The sequence below is a fragment of the Polypterus senegalus genome, chromosome 7 (genome assembly GCF_016835505.1).
Source record: "Polypterus senegalus isolate Bchr_013 chromosome 7, ASM1683550v1, whole genome shotgun sequence".
Taxonomy (NCBI): Eukaryota; Metazoa; Chordata; class Cladistia; order Polypteriformes; family Polypteridae; genus Polypterus; species Polypterus senegalus.
Window position 1 is genome coordinate 119,591,338 of NC_053160.1, and position 20,973 is coordinate 119,612,310.

Sequence of the window (20,973 nt, forward strand, 5' to 3'; positions counted from 1 at the left end):
AAAGATGACATTTTGTGTTTTTTCCCACTTTTTCTCTGTACCCTAATAAGCTTTCATATGACACTCAGACGGTGGGCTAAGATTTGCCTTTTCACAGGAACTTTGATATCTGACAACTTCTTTTTTATTTCGAGCACTGTGCGACTTTGTGAACTTGAGTTTCCAGTTTCTCCTACACGCTATGTCACTCGATCAACTTCCTTTTGTTGTTTATACTACTTTTTACATCAACAAATAGTAAGTTTTTCCTTGCCTCCACTTGGTATTCGCTGAAATTCTTCTATTTTCCCCCATGCTTTTGCCATTGTCTTTTCACAGAACGCTGAGCTTAAGGGCTATTTATATTGATTTGCATATTCAAAGAGGCGTAATTCAGGGAGGAGATGGGGCGGGACAGCAGGGGCGTGCACGTGTGTTACTTTTAACACTGACCTGGATTTATAGAGCGAAAAAATGTGGAAGTTGGTGAACGCACAGATTTATGCACCTGAATTTTTTTGTGCGTAAGCACATTTCCGCTACGCCATGTTGTAGTGTGAATTCTATGCACGGCGTTATGCATGAGGCCCCAGGTGCCCTGTATTTACCTCAATTGCCCTCAATGTGCAAACAAAATATAAAAATTAAAAGCAGAGCACTTTCTTTTAAACAGAATAAAAGCAGTTCAGGACACTTTGAAGTGCCAAGGATTATTGTGAGTGTGAATGAACCAAATGATGATAAATACTGGATTAGGCTGCATTCACATTACCAGGATGAAGTGGTTCAGATTTGTTTTTTTCCTTAATGTGATGCAAATCTGATGTTTTCAGGGCTTTGTGGATGCAGAAATCCAATCTTTTCTATTCAGATTTGACTCACCTTCATATGTGGTGCTTCATGGTCATATGACATGAATGATAACAGTCAGATCGGAATTAATGTGTTTTTTTTTTTCCCTATATGCATGAGCTGAGTGCTGCTGGCAGCGTGGCAGTGATCATGACATGATCTTTGTCTCTGTGTAAATTTCCTGTCCATTACTTCAGAATTTTGTTTGTCACCTTTCTCCGTCTCTTTTTACTTTCTCATATACAAAGTATAGGGAAAGTAAGGTAATCATCCAAAAATTTGATTTTGAGATTTTGATGAATTTCGACGTTTTAGACCTCCCTGAGTTTGAAAATGCCATTTTTGGAATTATGTCTGTGTGTCTGTCTGTGGCTATGTATGTATGTAAACAGCATAACTTGAGTACGCTTTCACTTAGGTCAACCAGATTTTGCATACATTTGTACCAAACGTAGATTTCTATCAACTTTTGAGCTATTTCCACTAACCGAAAGTGGTACTTTTTTATTAATGTGTCTGCAGAGTTCGATTTATTCAATTTTACTTTTATAATAATTGTTCTATTTATTATTAATTTTATTTGATTTGTTGTTGATGGTTCTTTATTGTACATAATATAGAAATATAATCGTTGTCTTGTGGTTTACTCCTCAAATATTTATCCCCATATCTGAGTATACGAGAAAGTCTAGGGGAGACCACTCCCAATTTTTTACTTTAACACAAGGTTCAGTTATGACCTATGTGAAAACATTGATAGGCCATATGTTAGAGCTTGTATTGTTTTGCTATTTTTATTTGTCATCTGGAGTTGTCTGCATAAGTACTAAACATAGTGTGCTACAATATAGTGTGAATTACGAAACACGTTCTCTGTCTTCCCTTACCTGCAAAATAAAATGTAAGTCATTGTTTATGTAACAGATAGCTTAACTAAACCAGGAAATTATGATCTATAATGACTCTAGTTTCCTTGTTCCATATTCCTACATTTAGTAAATTGAGAAAGGCCAACATGGAAAATGTAATCACTGCACTGTTCATTATTATTATTATTATTAGATTGTTCCTCCATGTTTAATTATTACATTTGCTGTGCATTGGTACATTTTACCAAATAACCATATAATTTATATGATCTTATCCTAGAGTCATATTGATCTATCCATTTTCCAAACAATTTAATCTAATTCAGGGTTAAATAGGGCTGAAGATTTGCCAGCACAATCCAGCAGAGGGTAGAAAGAAATCCTGGACAGGTTCTCAAACCACCACTTCGTACATTCAAGCTGGGCTAGTTTTGATTCTTCGACCAACCTTTAGAATGTGAGAGAAATTTCCACGTCAACACCACACTGAGGGTCCTACCCAGAAAATGGTGAATTTGCATCATGTGGTTTCTGTGTTAATAAAATGTTTAGAAATAAGTGAGACAGAAAAGGGGAGAATTCTAAACTGCAAACCTCTTCCGGTCCACAAACCATATGGATAGTAATCTCAGAAAAGGAAGCCCTACAATGTCATTCTACAGGTAACTGTTTTTGGGTGATTGAAAGCACTGACAGGTAATACAAACACAAAGTTTCATTATCAGCAATGATAGACTTGCAACCACTGCGGCCCTCCAGGAATGTGACCGAAGACAGGTCAGGTGTGGCCATCATGTGCACTGGCAAACAAAGCTCATCCACCCATATCTATCATTGACCAATTTCTCCATGGCTCTTTTTCAGCTGTAAGCCTGAACGTTGTTTTTAGGTTTCCCTTTCTTCTTCTGCCTTCTGGAGTCCAGTGTAGAGAAGTTTTAGGGATGGAATCTGCATTCCACCTCAACACATGGTCTATCCACCTCTATCGCCTCGTCATCAGAATGGTATTCATGTCAACTTGGGTGCACTGGGCAAGGAGGTCTTGGTTAGAAATTTTCTTTAGCCAAAAGATGCAGCATATCCTTCTGAGGCATGTCGTGTGAAAGGATGACAGTTTGGCAATGTTACTTTCCACTATTCTCCAACACTCGGATCCATACAGTAGTACTGACGAGACACAACTCTAGTAGAGGCTCAGTTTGGTGTGAAAGTATACTGAGCTGATCTCCATGCACAGTTCATAGTTCTGAAGGCATTTCTTGCATTGCTGAGCCTGCTCTGAATGTCGCTTCTGGTATCTCCATCTTTTCTGACTACACTGCCGAGATAGGTGAACGTGATTGGTAAGTTCTGCCCATTAATCTTCACAGGTGCTAGATTCATGTTTAGGAGTATTGTCTCCATGTTTTTACAGCTTACCTTCAACCCTATTGCATTAGCTAATGTGCTCAGGTGGTCAGTCTTCCCCTGCATGTGGCATTGTGTGTGTGACAGCATTGCAATATCATCTGCAGAGTGTAGATCTTCAAGTGTTGTGAAAGGTGTCCACCTAATGCCTCTGGGTGTGTCACTGGTGGTCTGCCGCATAATCTAGTCAATGGCAAGACTGAACAGTGTAGCAGACATCATGCATCCTTGCTGTACACCAGTTTTCACTTCAAAATGCAAGTCATTGTAGCCCACATTGCAACAGAAGTTAATACAGAAACTCTTAATTTGTTGCACCAAATGTTGCAGAATTCCATAAGCACTCAAGATATGCCAAAGACTCACTCTGTGAAAGCTATCAGAGGCTTTTTTGAAATCAACAAAAGTGATGTACAGCTGTCTCTGCCACTCTGTACACTGCTCAATGATGTTGCGTAAAACAAAGATCTGGTCAGTAGAGCTTCTCCCTTTCCGAAAACCTGCATGCTCTTTCCTCAGTGACTTATCTACTGCTTCTGAAATTAATTTGATGATAATCTTAGCTAGAATTTTACTGGGGATGGAAAGGAGTGTAATTTCATGCCAGTTATTACAATCACTGAGTAATCCTTTTTATTTGGAATTTTGATTATAATTCCCTTATTCCATTCCTTCAGGGTCTGAGCTTCCTCCCAAATATTTCTGTATAGATAATGGGGGATAGTGGCTGCATGTTCAGTGTCTGCCTTGAAAAGTTCAGTGTTTAAGTTGTCATATCCTGGGGATTTTCCATTCTTTAGTGATTTCACTGTTGCTATTGTGTCTTATTTTCCTGGTGATTTCACAGCATTATCAAGGTCTTCTTCTGCTTCTAATATTTCCATATCTTTTTCTGGTAAAGGTCTGTTTGAAACTTTTTTAAAATGTTCAGTCCATCTGGTTTTCTGTTCTTCTTCTGTTGTTAGGAGACTTCCTTTTTTGTCTTTAACAGCCACTACTGTTGTTGTTCTACTCCTGCCTTATATATCTTTAGTAATCTTTTAGACATTTTCCTGTTCTCCCTTGCTAGTTGCCTTATCAGCTTGTGCTGCAAGACCATCCATGAAAGCTCATGTGTCTGCCCTCACCATTCTCTTCACAGCTCTATGGGCTTCTCTGTATTGCTGTTCTAGCCTTTACTGGAGTCTAGCTGACTTGGTGTCACTGTTCTTCAGCAGGTCCACGCTCAAATATTTCTAAGACTTGGTCTTCCTCTTTATGCTCCTTAATTTCAGTCTCACAGTGGCTCCTACTAGATGGTCATCATTTCTAATGTCTGCTCCTCTCCTCACTTGTACATCAAGCAGTGATTGCCTCCATGTGCTACTGATCAGCAAGTGGTTGATCTGGTTCTTGCAACTGCGGTGAGCTTGTGTATATGCTGGTGTGGAAACATGGTGTCCCCAATAACTACGTTGTTCAAGGAACAGAATTTACTGAAACCTTCTCCATTCCAATTCCTGATCTCTGCACACGACTCTCTCATTATTTGTGTTACACGAGTGAAGGCCTCTGCTGTAAACTATGATGAAACATACTGCTCTGTAGCACCGGCATATCCAGCCATGGAGTGCTGAATAGGTCTATATCTTACATTTAGGTAACAGTTTTATGTTTTTATGTTCTGTGTTGCTGCTGCAAAAAGTGAATTTAAATTTATCTATCTATCTATCTATCTATCTATCTATCTATCTATCTATCTATCTATCTATCTATCTATCTATCTATCTATCTATCTATCTATCTATCTATCTATCTATCTATCTATCTATCTATCTATCTATCTATCTATCTATCTATCTATCTATCTATCTATCTATCTATCTATCTATCTATCTATCTATCTATCTATCTATCTATCTATGACATAGAACCTTTCATATTTTGAAACATAGATATTTGCTTTACTTTCTAGAGGCTGAATGAGGACAGCAATCATAAATGAGACTGGCACTTTGCGTCATGTCTGGCTGTGACAGAATGCCTAGGCCACATGTTGTCTCATTTAATGTACAGCAGTTCTGTGCCTGATGATTCAGAACAAGCCAGACAATAGAGATTTAATTGAAAATCCAGATTTAGTTTAGTAACAGACTGGATACATTGCTTTTGGTAGCCCTTGTACCATTTAGTCCAGCTCTCTGACTGAGTAGAAAGGGTGGTTTCATATTTGCTATTAAGTGAATGGAATGCTTTACTGGAGTTACTCCACATTGATAGGGTATAGAGCAATTACTAATAAATGTACTGTTTATTTTATGTTTTTACTTATTTTACATAAATAGCAATAATTCTACAATAACATGCTGGAAGATGCCTTTCTATTTCAGGGTGCATGCTTTGTGTCTTTTGCAGCCAGGATAGGCCCAGGCTTCTTAGCAGTTCCAATTGTGAATTGTGCACATTTACTGATGCTCACCTACTCAAAGTGTTGTTATGAAAAGGAAAAAGAAGTCCCACTTAATATAACTGAGCCTGACATGTAATGTGGTTTTTACTTATGAAAATGTGTTACTTTTATGTGTTTTATGCTCCCTCAAAAGAAAGTTATTTTACCTTGCAGACTAATGTTAGTACAAACACACAAATATGCCTGAAAAGAGGCAGCACATGACAAAGTATTCAAATATTGAAGACAGGTGATGTTTTGCTTGTTTTGAATGTGATTCAGATAGCACATTACAATCATCAAAGAAGGCTCTCTTTTATAACAGGAACATGGCCAAGTTTCATGTTTGTGACTCAGGTATTGTTTCTCCAGCTGTGTCCAGAGGGCTTGACTCAGAGAAACACTCCTAAGTCTTGATGACTTCCAACAAAACAGCATGCAAGTTTTAAATCATTATGATAGACAGGGAGTCCCTAAGTGAGCAGGCAGAACGTAATTCTCTCATCACTTTATTGAAGAGTTGTTTACAAAAATTAGGCCAATAAAGAAAACTGTTACATGCAGAATACATTTCTTCTTCCTTATCCTCCTCTCTTCCACTGGAATATTTTCGTGCTCACCTCTCTGTTAAATCTTGTTGTCTAGATGTACACTTGTCTTACATATAGTGACTTATAGTTCAAGTACAACATAAAAAAGTTTTATATGCATCCTAAATGTGAGCTAAATCCATTTGTTAATATTTAAATATATATATAGCAAAATGACACATATGCCTGCATAACAATTTAATGCATTCATCATAGTGTCATACTAATTTTTGATTACGTTTGGTAGACACACTGTATTATGGTTATTTTTTTTACTTTAGTTATGTTTCTTTGTGCACATTAATCTTAATTAAATACCTTAGATTTCTAAAGTCTCCATCTTTCTGATCAAAGAGACATTACTGGGTGTACATAAATATCTATATATATAATTCACTAAGGCAAGACAACCGTGGAAAGCATGCCGGAAGGGGCGTGGATTCACTAAGCCGCCGACAAGTGAGACACCTATGGCGCACACAGGAAGGAGCCACGCCCACCAACTCCAAGACCATTGGATACGCCGACAACTCACAGAGCCACGCCCACCAACTCGGACGCGATGACACAGAAAAACCGGTGTCATTTATATTCGTCTGTCGTAGAGGTCACATGCAGCTCCAACCCACGTTGACTGTTAATAGAGGCATGTTTCTCGCGGAGGTGAATCGCCATATGTGGCGTGTAAAACTGTTTGCGAGGGGTATCCCATGGGATCCTTAAAACGTTCCTTTACAACTGAGGTTAAAACACAATGAAGTGAGCAGTCTTTAAAAAATGAGTTTTCGGTTACGATGCACGACCGCGTGCACTATAGCAAACTGGTTTACACGCTACATACAGCAATTCGCATCCGCGACAAACATACGTCTTCTTAGATACTCCTGCACTTTGTACACACCCCCCTCCCACCGTGGTCGGGTGTCTTGGTGGATTATATATAAAAAGGCAGCCAAAACCGCACAGAGCAATGAAAAGTCTACGTGAGTCACAGGTGCATCTGGACTGTACAAAGACAGCAACGACTCGAGTGACGAGTTGGAGGTGGGCACATGAGCAGGCAGTGTATACTGAACGAGAAATCAGCAGACTAGCATGACGGAGGGAGTGGAGTGGATGTCCTTCTCCTCTCCTCCCGTTCCACCCTGAGCGGCGCACGGACGATTGTGTGTTGGTTCGTTCCGTGCATTGGTTAAAACCCAATGAAGGAAGCAGTCTTTAAAAACCAATAAGCCCTGTGCCTCTGTTTCATTACCGTCTCACCTGCTTTACCAATGCAGGCCCCGCAACAGGCGGTCCAGCGGCGTCATTCCCATGACCTGCCGGGCAGCCAACTGGGTAACCAAAGTCTTTGGGTTCAGGGGGGAGTATGGTTACAAAGCTGAAACTTAAAGGAATTGACAGAAGGGCACCACCAGGTGTGGAGCCTTTCACTTCATTTGACTCAACACAGGAAACCTCACCCGGCCCGGACACGGACAGGATTGACAGATTGATAGCTCTTTCTCGATTCTGTGGGTGGTGGTGCATGGCAGTTCTTAGTTGGCTGGTTATTTCCGAAAACGAACGAGACTCCCGCCTGCTAAATAGTTACACGACCCAACAGCGGTCGGCGTCCAAATTTTTAGATGGACAAGTGGCTTTCAGCCATGTGAGATTGAGCATTAACAGGTCTGTGATGCACTTGTATGTCCGGTACTGCACGCGCGCTACACTGAATGGATCAACGTGTGTCTACCCGGCGCGGGGAGGCATGGGTAAGCCGTTGAACCCCATTCATGATGGAGACCGTGGCTTCCAATTGTTCCCCACGAACGAGAAATTCCCAGTACATGCGGGTCATACGCTCGTACTGATTACGTCCCTGCCCTTTGTAAAGCCCCCCATGGTCGGGTGACTTGGTGGATTATATATAAAAAAAAGCAGCCGGAACTGCAAAGAACAATGAAAAATCAACGTGGAAACCGACTGAGGCGGTGTTTGGAAAATTAACAGTCAACGTGACTCACAGGTGCGTGTGGACTGTACACAGACAAAAGCGACTCAGGTAGGGAGTTGGGGGCGGGCGCATAAGCGGACAGTGCGTACTGAACAAGCGCCGTTCAACCCCGTCCTTCGCTTTGGAAGGAGAAAGCGCGACGGCGCTCCTCCGGTTTTCAGTCTCGGACAATTGCATGTTGGTTCGTAGCGTGCATTGTTGCAATGTTACTTTTCTTGGTGGTTTATTAAATTACGGATTTTTCAAATGTTTATTTTTTCCTCTGTGCTTAAAAATCATTTAAAAAGCGGCCTGATAATGCGGCGTAGCGGTTGGCTAGTATTTATTTATTTCAAAAAAGAGGACTCATTTGGGACTGGGACTACAAACAGAATGTCTGTCACAAGCCCGGGCAGAGATGAAAGGTCCTAATATAGACGGAGTAAAAAGGCATTTTTTAAACAAAGGTATTCATCATTAATGCAAGTGCAGGAAAAACTGGCACCACTCGGGGTCAGTAGTCTGTACATTTGCTTTGGATGCCTTATAAGTGATTTAGATAGGGAGCCCAGAAAGAGTAATAGAGAACAGCAGAAGAAGTAGCATCTCCAGGACCACTAAAGGGCACACAACCCCAGGTGGGAATATTTCAGACAGTTCTGTCTCTCAAACAGTGATGGTAGCAGAACCATATTGGAGGCCTGGCCGAGAAAAACCTAGGTCTACACAGCTATTTTTTGGAGCCAACCTGACCCGATAACTAACATTAAGCTTCACCAGGATGTAATCCTAGGATGGGGCTGTGTAAGCTCAGTGTTTGGAGACTGTAGAATAACACTTGAATGTACAAGGAGGTAAGTTTAGTGATTGATAGACAGAGATAGAAGGTGAGTGGAGAGAGCGATTTTCCTTTGGGGGCAAGTGGGCTAGCTTCCTCAGCTAATAGCTACAGTTAAAACCATTTCAGTGACTGTTCGTCATCTCTGGCAGCAGTGGCAGTGCAGGGGCGGCTTGATGGCCAGCAGAAATGCATGGCGGGCCAGCTACCTCTTTGTCTTCGCACAGCAGGTGGGCGACAGTGGCAGTCGCAGTGTGATGCAATATGTTTTGTACCTCTTGTCATCATAAGTGGTGGACCTCCTAGCCGAACACTGCTGTAGGCGTATCAGCTACACAACCATGTTCAGCAACCACAATCAGCTGGGTACTGATAGGCTGATGCTGGTACCTCACTTTAGTTTTCGATATCCATCTTCAGAACACTTGCATCAAACTCAGAGTCTGAAAAGTCAGAGTCCGATTCAGCGATAATATGTAAAACATCCATGGAGTACTTTGCTTTGCACATTTGTTTTAGTCTCGCCACATGTCAATGCCATTTTAGAGGCTGTTTGCTCTTTACTACTCATGCACGTGCAGGGAATCGAGGTCAAATCAACAAAGCTACATAAGTTTGATTCAACTGAAGAGAGTCGAACTAAAACATATGGGCGAATTTTGTTGCAGTTTACAGCCCATTACCGCCCTCTACCCCTGAATTTTAACAAAAATCAACACCAGCCCAGAAAGAGTTAGACAAATTTGATTTTGTCCCTAGTCATGGGGTGGGCTCTGTGTTCATGAGAGCTGACAACCAATGAATGCTCACCCGAAAGTACAACGCATCTAATGTAGCAATGAGGAATACGGAGCACGTTTGTTTTAGACATGACAAACAAAAGAGTGTCTCCAAATGAAAAAAACAAGGTCTGAGATTGTGGCTGGACTTGCCGTACCTGTTAACCCTTCATACAGCTCTGTCTGGCAGAATGTTATTGGCTGTCAGAAAAAACAGTGAGCAAGACTGTGCTGGAAAGTCATCATGCCATTTTTTTGACATGCCCAGCAATTTCCTGTCATGTAAACTGACATGGTATGGCAATGAGATCAGCAACTGCAGTCGGCAAGTCTGACATACTTTATGACTTGAAGTCTCATAATGTGATATGTGCTTTACACAGCCATTTAGGGAGGTCCAGAGGGCCACAAAGCTTTCTTGTAGTCTTACGTTATTTTGCCATTTACATTCTCCTTTCTATATACATGTACAGAGTGCTTTATTGTTTAATTAAACCCTTGTTCTTATATAACTTGGGTCTCATTAGCATTTTTCTTGTTTTGGGGATTGCTCTTGAACATTATATACACAGTATGTAGAAAGAAAGATAAATAAATATACAGGGTGATCAAAATGTTTTGAGCCTGAACATGAAAGATGTTATGAATTCCCCGCAAGGAAATGTGCCAAAAGTTGTTATTTTGCTGCCAAGATGACTGCGAAATGGAGGTGAGAAAAGAAGCTAGCAATATGTAGTCTTTCAACAGACTGGGGTCATGAAACTGTAGGAAGCAAACTAAAACTGACTGTCACAGTCAAAACCACAAGAGGAAAGTCAAAGTCAATTAAACAGACAAAAGGTCCTCACAACTAACACATTTTCTTACTCCAGCTATGGCTGACATTCTTTATTCTTTTTGTTGTAACTTATCCAATTCAAGGATAATATAAAGCTGGGTGCTACAATTTTAAATAGTGTGACATCATGACGGGCATCCTGAGAATGTTTGAGCTTATGGTTACCAAAGGACAACAAAGCAACAGTAAAGCCGGAGTCATCAGAAAATTTCTACAGAATAAAAGTAATCATGGCAAAACCTCATCCATGATTACACCACAGTGATGTCACGTTCTACCATGACGGATTGCTTATCATTATCATATTTATATTTGGCTCTCAGTGATGACCAAGGACATGCGGTGCTTGATGTTATCTACATAACCACTTAAAATGTCAGCATTGTGCACTTCCTGGTCATCCAAGATTCAGAATAATTCAAACTAAAACTCTCTTCAGTGGTTTGTGATTATTTAAAATATTTATTGGTTTTTGAACCCTTGCTAGTTTTATTAACTTCAATTTTTTATTTAGCATGATAAACTTAGATGAAAAATGTACTGAGTACCTCTTATTTTCTTCTGGTCGCTAATATTCTTATTTCTAACTGCCTCACCACAGTGGCACATCTTATATTCAGTATTCATTGCATGCCATTTATACTTTTGTGAGCATGCAGGTAAGAATTGTATTGTTCTATGTACACTATATGCTATGTACACATAAATAGGAGTTTGTAGGAGTATTCTATGGTGTTGATTTTGTAAATGGCCCAAGATAATGTGTTGTTGATAGCTTAAGGTCCTTGTTTAAGAATCAACTCAACCTAAATGCTAAAAGCCACAAAATCAAGTGTTCCTGAAATTGCACCAGGAATAAAGCCCTCTTTCTCTACCACAGTCAATAATAGCACAATACTTGATTTTGCTCACTAAAGTGTAAATACACTATTCTTTATTGAAAAAATTACTTGACCTTTGTCTTTCAAAACAGATAAAATGGCCTCCCAAGACACACCAACTTCATCCTGTCCAGCCCTTGATCCACAGGAGATTAAAAGTAAAATGATGGCTAAAAGATTAAAAGTTATTCAGGAGCTGCTTCAGACTGAGAAGGACTACCTCACTGACCTGGAGCTGTGCATCAAGGAAGTTGTTGAGCCACTTAGAGACATACAGGTAACCCGGAAAGCTCATTTACTAGAATATAAATAAATGCTGAAATTGCTGAATAGACTATTGTTGCAGTTTGCTATTGGGTATCAGCTGATAATGGCTTGTTTCAGGAAACAGGTTAGGTCACTAAGCGAAGGACAGGTTTTTCAGGAAATAAAAAGGCAGGTATTCATATGGAAATTTAGCTTCCTTACAGTATCAGCTGATCTCTCCAGTTACATACCTTAAACAATAGAAAATGAGCTGCAATTATTGATCAATCCGGAAATCACTCATTCATTCATAATCAGTCCTACTTAAACCAGTTTAGGGGTAAGCAGGTTTGACCTATCTTGGTGGAACTGGGTGCGATGCAGAAAACAACAGTTCTCAGGTTGCCAGCCCTTCAGCAGACACACTCAGGCCCACACTCATTCATACGGTACAATTACCTATTGGCCCAAAATGTACCTCTTGGGTATCTGGGCCTGGATTTGACTCCAGGCCTCTGAGGTTGTGAGACAGCAGTGATAACCATGGAGTGGACAGAAGTGATGTTCGACTGCTGTGAGGATCAGTACAGTAGTTTGGTCTGTTCAAATAGGGAAAAAAAAACAGTTACAGGCACAGATGAGTAAAAAATAAGAGACCCAATGTGCATGAGTGAGCAGAAATCAGTCTCTTTAATAAATCCTGTCCAACTCTCATAGCAGCAATCATATAAGTAATTATCGACAAAAGTTTTACAGTACAAAAACATGTGGCAGACGGCCAGCGCCCTTACCCATGCAGGATGTCTGTGTACTCTGAGGACAGGGGTGAGAGGGCATAGGGCATTACCTCCACAAGAATGCAAGCTGGTAGCCCCTCGGGTTGCTGCAGCCCCACAGGTTCCCTCAGGGCTTATGGGAAATGGACTCCTGCTACTCTGCCCTGTTGGGTCCCATGGGTGCCATCAGGGTGTGCTTTAGCGACTGGGGACCCCTATTTGGTCAGGCTCCCACCTTACTTGGCGGTGCTTTTGGACCATGTTTACGGAACACCGGAAGTACTCCCGGGTACAGCATAAAGGGAGCCCGCTGCCTTCATTCCAGGAGCCAGAGTCAGAAGGAAGGTGACAAAGCTTGCTGGATGAGGAGTGGAGGTGGGCAGAGGCAGAGAAGGAAGGCACAAAGAGGAAGAAAATGTACTGTGTGCTTCATTTTTGCTTTTTGTACTTTGTTCTGCTGTGGGAAATGCTTGGGGAAGGGTTTCCCACATAATAAAAGCTGCATATTGTGCTGGATTTGTGCCTGTGTCTGTCTATGTCAGGTTTGGGGAGCTGGAGCACCCCCTGCAGGCCACAAGTGCTTAGAGCAACACCTGAGTAACACCATCAGACACAAAACGTATGGTTTTAAGACAACAGCTTTTACCACTGCAGCACTGTGCCAGCCTTTAAAAAACCACTTATCTATTATGCATTCCATTTTCCAGTTCACTGTCATGCAGAGCAAAGTGAGAACCAACCCTGGACAAGACGCCAGTCCATCAGAGAGCACACTCATACATTTTCACACTTGCTCAGACTGTAAACATCAGTGTCTTGGGAGAATGTGCCCGTCCTGGCTACATTAGTGGCAAGGCAGGAAAAATCCCAGGCATTAGCCCATTATGCGCCACACTGCCTCATGCAGGATAAAAACCCAGGTAAATTCCATACCCCTACAATAAGAGGTTCATTCTATAATGGATGGGACAAAATGTGCAAGTTAAGCAAAGGAAGTGGACTGTTCCCAGTTATCCAATTCCTATTATAATATTCTACAAGCATTATTATGTGCATCTACTCTAAATGTAACCTTCTCCCGTTCTGCTTTCTTAAGGCTGTGGAAGTGGACCGACTCTTCATAAATATTGAGTCTATCAAGCAGGTTTCAGCTTCACTACTGGCTAACTTGGAAGAGGCTACAGCTGGAGTAGACCCAGAAATTCAAATTATAGGTAAGCTACTAGATTTATTTATTTTTTTAACTTTATTAAGAAACAGAATATCAGTGAGAGACTACAGGAGTCACTGTGTGGAAAGCAGCACATGTCTAGAGTATCTGCATGTCTTCAAAAGATAAAAACACATCATGATGGAATGAGTGTCTATCCATCAAATTGCCCATCCATTCAATTTCAATTTCTTTTTTTTTTTCCTTTTTATATTTTATTTTATCAAAATCAAAAAACATTCCATACATGCAAGTCAAGTTTAATAAAATCATTTTGAAACAAATCAACCCCTACCCAAGAGAAAGAGAGCTAGGTCAGCAGACAGAGAGAGAGGTTAGGAGCACACGCTAATACAGCGCATTGCCGCACCCACCACATGACAAATCAACACAGGATCCAGATTAGGACCCGAGTGCAGCCATGCAACGGTGACACCTCAGCACCACACTAGTTCAGATGGAGTGGGATTTTTACAGTGGCTGGAGCGCCAATCCTGCCACCAACCCCCAAGTTTGCCTTGCAGGTTGAAGGACCTAAATGCAGGGAATAAATAAATAGAAATAGATAGAACAGAAAAAGGGGGGAGAGAATCCATTTTCTCAATTGAAATTCTTATTCTAAAATGTTATTGATTAGAACCTGCCAGGTTTTGAAAAGGTTTTGTACAGATCCTTTAAGTAAGAATTAGATTTTTTCCGATTTTAGATAATATATAACAATCATCCACTGACTTAAAATAGGAGAGTTAGGATTCTTCCAGTTAAGCAAGATAATTGTGTAGTAAAGGCAATTACAGTTTGTTTGTCCTTCTCCACTTTAAGTCCATCTTGAACTACACCAAACACAACTGTTCAATTTCTTGACCAGCATTGAGTGAAAGGCAGAAACCAACCCAGGGTGGGATTCCAGTTAATTGCAGGGCACACTCACACACCCACCTGTGGGGCTTCAGTTTAAAAGTCTCTGATTAACTTAACATGTTATTTATTTCTAGGACAGCTTTTGAAACTTTGAGGCCTATACACAGCTGATCAGCACCACAACTGACTTGTCTAACCCTGAACACAATCTTTAGAAGAAAAAGGAAAAGGACACTCTTGATGCTTAAGGCTTCATTTTATCTACTTTTCTGACCTTAGCTTCATTAAAAAAAACAAAAAAAAAAATCTGTAGATCTCAGTACGCTGTAGACAAGCATGTAAATGACAAAAAGAGGAGAGGCCAGAGACAGAAAGAGGAAGGCAGAAACAAGACACTTGGTTTTGAATAATTCATTTCATTCTTTCTCGTTACTGGAGTGATGGAAAAAGGATGTTTTCTGAGGAAGGAGTTGGTGACATAAAAATGCGAAATGTTTTTTTAATTAAACTCGGACTACTGTAAAAATTCCAAAATTCAGAAGCGTCATTCATTCACTGTCATGATGATCACAGGCAAAAGAGATTCTGGTTATTTTGTGCTTGTTTCGTGCCTTTTTTTTTAAGGGTTTGGACTTACAAACTTGTCTGCAAATCATTAAAGAGGTGTTATGAAAAACAGAGGGCTCTGTGTCAGTAAAGACCATACTGAGATGCCAGAGCAGAGCAGGAAAAATAGTCAAATCAGCAACTAATATCAGACAGACAGATAGAATAGAATATACTTACTGTAGTCAATTGATGTTTTGACCAGGAAGACCAATAAAAAGTGAGAACTGCAATAATCTAGTCACAGGATGATAACAGTATAAAAGAGTATGACTGCATCAGTAGAAGGGTCTGACTCAACACAAAACCATTTGGAGCCCTGGGAAGGGGTTTGGGGGTGTAGATAATGCCCCTAGGTGTCAGAAATGGGAAATCTGTACTATTAGGCGACCCTTGTCCCCATCAATGTCCAGAGCGTCTGCCCCTTTAATTACAAAAATGACACCCCTCTGTGTACATACGATGCACTTGAACAGAATGCCGCCCTTTAACTTTCCTATTTTTTTTTTTTTTGGTTTGGGCATCCTATGTCATACCCTACAAGATGCAACATTTGGTGGCTGCCCAAGTTGCCCATTCCTAAATGTGTCACTGTGTAAACCTAATGTCACATTACACAAGTTCTTCTTGAATGGGATTTCAAACTTGAGGAATGCATTGCTGATCTCAGTGCCAGAGTATGTCAGATTATGCAGCTAAAAATCGCAAACTATGTGAAATTAGACAACTGTGTGATAACCTTCCAACAGAGTTTCACATTTCCAAAACTTTTTCTCACAGTCAATAATGTGCAACAATGCATTGCCAGTGCCTGTACAAATGCTTTACAGGTATGGTGAGTTCAGACGAAATTATGGCCTTGTTTTCCATCCTTGTTGTAGTATGTAAAACATGTGTCATAAGACAGACAATTTTCTCTCCTGTTTGTCAGGTCCAAGACACCATGTTCCTTATTCTTCATAGATGCATTATATACATTATACTTTAGGAAGAGCGTGCATTGGTTGTCAGTTCTTACACGCACTCAAGCCCAACCTTTTGACTAAAGACCTGTTTGATTTTATTTGTGAGAGTCACAGACTGGTTAGGGTGAGTCACTAGACATGTCAGGCTACGTAACTGGAAGTCACACAGTGTGCCATGACTCAATAAAACTATCTAAATGATATCTATGACTGAAAACTGGAAAATTTGTGTAATGTGACTTGGTCATAAGTAGTAAAAAGATGACAATTGGAGAGATGTGGATTTCAAAACTCAAAATGTTATGAAGAGTAATGGCAAAGACCACCATAACAACAGACTAGCTGCACAGTGCTCCATTTGCAAAAAATGTCCCAATCTCATTCCCTGAACAGTTTAAAGATGCAGTTAATAACAAAATGTAAAGGTGAAAGGTAAATATATTGCTAAAAGAGTAAACTATATAATATAAACACTGAGCCCCAAACCTCAGACACAGTAATACCCAGCATGCTTTTAGGTTTAAATATTAGATATGTATTACACCAAAGCACCTTTACAACAATCACCATTCCAGCGATTAGCCACAATACAAATAAATCAATTTCTTCCTCCTTGCTTCCTCCAAGAGTGTCTCCCCTCTCAGCTCTTACTCCTTGATGTGAGGTGACAGCGTCTCCTTTTCAATCCCAGCCCCAGAATGCTTCTAGTGCCACACCGTGTCTTCTTGAAAGTACTTCTGGGTCATATGGAATGGAAGGAAGTCCTCCCCCCAACAGCACCCACTACCAGCACTCAGGGACCTCAACAGAGTTACACTTCCAGACTCCAACTGTAGGTGTCCAAACGGGGATGCTACCAGAGGACCACTGCCACCTGCTTGACTCCTGCTGGACAATCCGTTATATTACTCAGGTCAGGCACAAAGCTGTTTCCTTGTCCAGCCGACAAGTTTGTCTGTCTTTCAGTTCGGGCCTCCTTTCTGGGCAAAAAATGATCCTCCCTCCTGGCCAGGATGCCCATCTGTCATCTTGGGCACTTACAATAAACATAAATAATAGAAGTTGCCCAAAAACATATAGTTAATAAGAAAAAGTAAAGTAATGTAATATTTACATACAATAGAAAAACAATCCTCTCTTGTTTCCTCACCAAAATAAACATTATACACAACACATACAAAAAATACCATAAACCAAACACACATAAAGTTCGCATTACAACAGTAACTGAGATGTAAATGTTAAATGATGAAGCCAGACTAAATCCTTGAGGTAAAGTGAATGGAAAAATAAAAAAGATGGCACTATCCTAAACTGAACGAACCTGAACAAACCGACCTCACCAATCTGAGTCCCAGCAGATGTAACATGTTTTCCAGATTAAAGTAAAAGAAAATTCCTTTCTGAAAACTATGCTGAGATTGTTGCTGGAATTCCCTCACTGCTTGAGGTCATCAAAAAACTGTGTTTGCAATTAAATTTAAGATGGCAGAATATGAGAACAAAGATGAAGGGAGAAAGACTTGAGCTTTAAATTCCTCTATATATAGAAAAAGAAACAATAAATGCTCAAAAAGAGCAAATAACAATTTACTACAAGGCACTTCACAGCAACCAACTCTCAAAAGCAGAATTTTAAAGGCAAAAAATAGACAGAAAATTCAACTGAAAGACAATACTTACAAAAATGTACCACTGCTGAGCTCCCCTTTTTTCTGGGATTCTACAGCCAGAGAGGAGTCTCAGAAGCGATGCTACCAGGGTGGCCCCACCTCCTGGAGTGCCACCCACAGAACACAAGGGACATCAGAAAACACCACATTACATGTTGAAAAGAAATAATAAAAAAACTGAACTCTATTTACATAAAAATTCATAATTACAAGAAACATATGAAAAACACTTAAAAATAAAGCAAGGAACATAAACAGAGACCAGTGAGTACACCCTGGCTGATGCATAGCATGTACAGGATCTTTCCTTATTGTGTCAGTGTCAATTGAAGAACTCTGTTTGAAACATATAATTATTCTACAAATTTTAACAATATTTTTGTTCAGTTTCTGGTGGTAAACAAATGTGAAAACATAGATACAATTAGCACAATTAACATATGTCAAGGAGTATTGACCTCCAAACTTCAAAATAAAATCTTGTTAATGTTGTCTGAATACAACTTCATTACCTTCACCTTTTTTCTTAGGCAAACCCTTCTCACATGTCAAAGTAGAGATGGAAGAAGCATATAAAAACTATTGCTATTACCAGGATGATGCAAATAGTTTACTAAGCACCTATGAAAAAGATGAAGAAGTTAACCAGCAGTTCATCAACTGTATCATGACCCTTAAGTAAGTGATGCTTGTCTGTTCCACTTATTTCACACGATTTCATAACAACTGAGGAGTTTCATCACAGTTAAATTAGTTTGTTGTACAGAAAGAAGAGGATGGCTTCCTAGGTGGTGCTGCTGCAGGTCCGTGCCACATCCTGTACATGTTAGTAGTCAGTCCCTGTTTGATTTGAACCTACAATTTTGGGCTGATTATCCTGGTTAGGAAGCAGAAAAATGAGCAGCTGCTGAGTTGGAGCTATCTACTTGCTTCACTGTGATGAGTTATTCTAACAAATCACTTATTGACATTGGTTTTATAAGCATTAGTTAAACCGCACTCTTCTTTTGTAGTGCATTTCAAACTAACACGAAAATTGATTGACATAGTGAAAAGAAATGTATTGTTTGGTTGATATATTTTTAATTTTCACATAACAAAACTTCTAAAATTAAATGCGCATGGTGCATTTGCATTATACTTCAATGTAGTTAACATGTTAGATTACATTTAATTTTGGCCTGAATAACGTTCCATAGTCTGTAAGAAAAGACGTAAGTCAATAGCATACTTTTATATAAAATGTGCACCGTAATATATTTCTGCTTTTTGTAAAGTTAACAGTGCAGTTCTGATTAATACAGAAAAATACAATAAAATGGAGAAGCTATTCATTAATGTATTTTTTTGCAATTGATCTACTGTATTTTCTTTTTTCTTTTGCAGGACAATATATGATCGTGAGTAAGTATTTTTATTTTATTTTAATTTTTCATTTTCATTTTATTTCCATTGTTACTAAAAGTAGATTATGTAATTTAAAGTGGCTGAATGAATGAATATTTAAATTACCTTAAAAGCAAATTACATATAAGGAGGCATATTGCATATTACAGGTCTCAAACTAAGGCGCTGCTTTGCCGCAGTAGCAGGTTTTCATTCTGTAAAGAGAAAGAAACTTTCCCATATATTTGTCCGAGGATCTTAGGAAAAGACAAGACAGAAAAAACACAAGGTTTTACAACGAGGTCAGTAATGACTTTGGAGAGGTCCACTCTTCATGAGTCCAAAGTCTGATCTGAAGAGGTTGGTAGGATCAAGTGACCTTATGTAAGGTTGGAAGTGGAAGGGGCGGAGCATTGGTTGACTCAGGCAGAAGCGGTTCCTTCCAGAATGTGTTACTCCATTCTAGTGCAAACAGAAATCAGGTGAGAGGCAGAATTACATTTAAGTCCTTCTCCATAAGGTAAGATGTCCCAAATACCAAGAGACATACACCAGGCTTATGTGTTTCAAAATTTCCTCCAATTTGTTAGTTAGAAGCCACTTTCTAATAAGCTGCATTGCTTTCTGGCTAGGGTGTAAGACAGGAAACCATAAGGATGCAGTTCACTTCTCACAACATAACCCTCAGCTAGTCAAAGATATGTGCTTGGCTAACACTCTCTGATAGGATGAGAAGCTCAGCAATCCAGGAGAGCCTTAGAGTAGAGTTGCAGCATTTCCGGACTGAGAGCAGCCAGTTGAGGTGGTATGGACATGTTGTAAGGATGTACCTCAGGAGACTCCCCTTAGAGCTATTCAAAGCACGTCCCACTGGGAAAAGACCCTGCAAGACATCTAGAACATGTTGGATTTATACATTAATATCACACTCCAGTCCTACAAAAAAATAAAAAATCTTCTGAGGCCTAAATACAGACTACCTGAAAGCAGGCTGCCTCAGAAAGAGTACTACTGATTACAGACATTATACAATATAATAACACCTTTGGACTTAGACCCGATGTCTCAAAACAAATAAATGGTCAGTTCCACTAAGCACACAGCTATTTTTAAGATATGAATTTCTCCAGAAAACACAGTCTAATCCATGTTTAACATTAAATAAAGTTATGACTTGCACGGTAGGGCAGAATTATTCAACTCCAGTTTAGCCTAAGGAATGTTTTCCTTAATAGTTATGCAAAATTTAACAGGTGCAGCTACATTGTGCCAGTTAGGTATAGAATTCAACATTAGAACATGAAAACAGACAAATTTCGATGAGAACAAATCAATCCTGTCCACCTAATTTCTCTAAAATAATATCGTCTAGTTCTGAAGGTCCCTAAAGTCCTACTGTCTACCACACTACTTGGTAGCTTATCCCATGCGTCTTTGTTTCTATGAGTGAAGGAAACCTTTCTAATGTTTTTGTAGAGAAAAGCCAAGCAAAATGACACCTTTTAATGCTTTTAATGTTTTTGTGATATTTACCCTTAACAAGTTTCCAACTGTGTGTCCATATTCTTGCTTAACTCATTTTAAAGTAGCAGCCCGTATCCATTGTATAAATGTATATATTTAAATAACTCCTTTCATAATTTAAAAATGTCTGTTATGTCATCTTTTAATCTCCGTTTACTGAAAAATTTCATCTCCGTCAATCTTTCCTCATATCTCATGTTTTGCAGTCCTGGAATCAGCCTAGTTGGCCTTTTCTAGTGCTGTTATGTCTTTTTTGTAATATAGATAGATAGATAGATAGATAGATA

At 39.7% G+C, this 20,973-nt stretch overlaps 1 protein-coding gene across 3 annotated transcripts in view; it reads left to right on the forward strand.

Annotated features, from left to right (window-relative positions):
• Positions 1–20,973, forward strand: part of arhgef38 (Rho guanine nucleotide exchange factor (GEF) 38) — a 112,992-nt gene that overhangs the window by 22,082 nt on the left and 69,937 nt on the right. For 2 of the 3 annotated variants that reach the window (XM_039759192.1, XM_039759193.1), the window contains exons 2-5: positions 11,532–11,716; positions 13,558–13,675; positions 18,307–18,454; positions 19,163–19,180. In XM_039759192.1, coding sequence (XP_039615126.1) covers positions 11,532–11,716; positions 13,558–13,675; positions 18,307–18,454; positions 19,163–19,180 — 469 coding nt within the window. Of the gene's footprint in view, positions 1–11,531; positions 11,717–13,557; positions 13,676–18,306; positions 18,459–19,162; positions 19,181–20,973 lie in introns of those variants that run through there. The other variant, XM_039759194.1, reaches the window with a different exon arrangement.